This window comes from Eurypyga helias, unplaced genomic scaffold (genome assembly GCF_000690775.1).
Source record: "Eurypyga helias isolate BGI_N326 unplaced genomic scaffold, ASM69077v1 scaffold10131, whole genome shotgun sequence".
Lineage (NCBI taxonomy): Eukaryota > Metazoa > Chordata > Aves > Eurypygiformes > Eurypygidae > Eurypyga > Eurypyga helias.
Genome location: NW_010231593.1, coordinates 1,354 through 3,959, shown reverse-complemented (window position 1 = coordinate 3,959; position 2,606 = coordinate 1,354). Strand labels below are relative to the sequence as shown.

Genomic DNA, 2,606 nt, shown 5'->3' with positions numbered 1-2,606 from the left:
GTCTGGAATGAATTAATGCATTTTCCTATGTTCATTTTCCTTTTCTGCTGTAGGAACAGTATATGGGACATCTGTGCAAAGGAAGGAAGCAAAAATCCTGCTGTATTTTCAGGTGAAGTAGTAAACAATGACAAAAAAATACACATAAAAATGCTATTTCCATTTTCGTATTAAGACTCACTGTGACTGTATCACAGTGAAGTTTGCAATGAGAAGTACCAGTTTTCCCAACTCAGAACAATAAATGGGGGGAAAAAATGACAAGCAGCCCAGTTTAATTTCAAACGTTAATATATTTTCTATTTTATAGTGAACATATGCATCGTTCACCCCTTATTTGCAGCAACTATGACGTCCTCATAAAAAGGGGTGACATTTGTAAGATGCCTCTTAAAATAAATATTTCTTTTTATAAAATAATAAAACTTCAAATAAATATTCTTTACACTAAACAATATGTTGAAAAAATTAGAAAATAAAGGCTGAATTTTACTGTAACTGTACAATATACATGAAGTCCAAAGGGAAATCAGAGTCTTGTAATAGAAGGTTTCCGTAAGACAAAATACAATCTAAAAACATACTGATTGATTCACATTCTTCCGAATGTACAACATATTAGTATAATATTTTGTGACTGTGCCATGTCTTATGACACCACGTATTTTTCACAGTTGAAAATATTATTGTATATACAAAAATATAGCACATTATCTCTGGCAGAAAACAATGAAAAAAAAAGGAGTCATTTGCTAATTTACAAATTTTGCAAGTACTATTCACAAACAACAGAGTTGCCTAGGAGTGTCTGTGTTGCTTTAGCTTATGCAATATGTGGGTCACAATGTACTGCATCCCTTTATTTTTTTTTTTCCTCCCTGTATCCCACTAGCTGGATTCTAACAAGCGTATCAGTTAAGATGGCACACACAGAAAAAAGCATTTCACTGCAAACAGCAAAGTATATACCCAACCCTTCTACTACAGTGCCAAGACCATAGCTGCTTAGTTGGTTGCATATGTACGTTAAAATAATCCTTGTTACTTTAGTATTTCTGACTAGTGATGCTATGTTGGCTTTTCAAAGTTCCTGGGGGGAACGCTGGGAACTTTGCAGCAAACGGTGTTGGAGTGTTTACAGCGGCACCCAGGCCGATTTACCCGGTCGTAACAGCCCTGGCACAACTTAAGGCAACCCTTGGCTGGTAGGTAACACCACAAGCAAGGCAGAAAGAGGGACACCACACCCATGGTGGACCATCTAGTGCAGCAATGCGACTGACTGCAGGAGCAGGGGTTGTCAGCACAGTTGTCCTCATCATCATTAGAGCAGTGATAGAAGAGGCCCTTCACGCAGCAAACGCAAGTCCCGTAATCGACCACGTTCTGGGCTGAGCAAAGACACTGCTTGTCACAGATCCAACACGAGGGGAGGGTCCTCGGATAAGTGCACTCCTTACACTTACACTTTCCGCAGTCCTCACACCTGTAGCTGTGTGCTCCCAAGTCTTCTTTGCTCAGCGGCTTCAGCTCACTTGACTTGAGCTCAGACTTGGGCTGCATTCGGACTATCCCATCGGCAACTGGCCCTGAAGATGATCCCAGAAGTCTTTGTTCGGATGAATTACTGCTCGTACTTGTCCTTGTACTGCTCCGTGAACCTGTGCTGACCGTGCTGATGGATCGGGACAGGGGCGCCCGAGGAGAGGCGTGCGTTTGCGTGTGCTGAATCCGGCTAAAATGATGATGCTCGGGCAAGCCATGGGGCCTTTCGCTTTTGGGTTGGGTTGCTACCCGAGGAGCGGACTTGACTCCTGGCCGTGGAGCCACCGTAGGTCCCTCCGTGTACTCATTTGTGTTTCGGATGGCTCTGATCTGGTCCAAGGACAAGACGTGAACCTGCTGCATCAGGACATCCCGCAGGTCAGGCTCCCCGTGCGGTCTCCCACTGTCACGCCGAGCCTGTAGCAAGGCTTGCGACCCGCTGCCGTGCTGAGCTCTCGTCTCCATCAGTGCCTGGAAGCGTGCTCACCCCGGCAGGCTTAGAACACATCTGAAATCCTGGAGCAACAAAGAGAGGATTCACTATTGCAACACATCTCATGCTCTCTCCAGCAGCCTTTCAAGCCTGCAGGATCCCACAGCACTGCACACAATCAAGTAATGTATCAGCCACTTAAAAAAAAAAAAAGTCAAACTGGGGCGGAGTGCGGGTGCTGGTCAGCTGAACACACTTCCCTTGGCCTGTCCTGCCTATTCCTGTGGAGACCTTAAAGGGATTCTGCTCTAGATCCACGCATCTTAACTTGTGGCTCTAGAAAGCAAGTCTAGTTATTGCGCCTGCTAACTACGGGTTCCCAGGCCATCTTCTGGTTAGACCATGGCCTATGAAGTGATTACGTTCCAGCCACTTGAAGTGACTCTTCACATCAGGCTACTGAAAAACTTATATTAAAAAAAAAAAAAGCCTGAAAGTATTTAGCAAGTGTAATGTGACCTGCTGATGACAGACATATAATTCTCCAATTTTGTTTAAAACTGGATAATATTTTGGTAGGCTAGTCTCTTTACACATTAAACTTTACATGATGTAAATAGGAAATTTT

General features: G+C 43.6%; 1 protein-coding gene across 1 annotated transcript; it reads right to left on the bottom strand.

The window, feature by feature from the left end:
• Positions 1 to 273: 273 nt before the first annotated feature.
• Positions 274 to 2,115, bottom strand: SPRY2 (sprouty homolog 2 (Drosophila)). Its single transcript, XM_010161136.1, has one exon. The coding sequence runs from the start codon at positions 2,008 to 2,010 to the stop codon at positions 1,069 to 1,071; it is 942 nt and encodes a 313-aa protein (XP_010159438.1). The 5' UTR covers positions 2,011 to 2,115; the 3' UTR covers positions 274 to 1,068.
• Between the last annotated feature and the right edge of the window lie 491 nt (positions 2,116 to 2,606).

Excerpts from the sequence above, each read along its gene's own strand:
- SPRY2 (XM_010161136.1), bottom strand. The coding sequence starts at position 2,010 with ATGGAGACGAGAGCTCAGCACGGCAGCGGGTCGCAAGCCTTGCTACAG.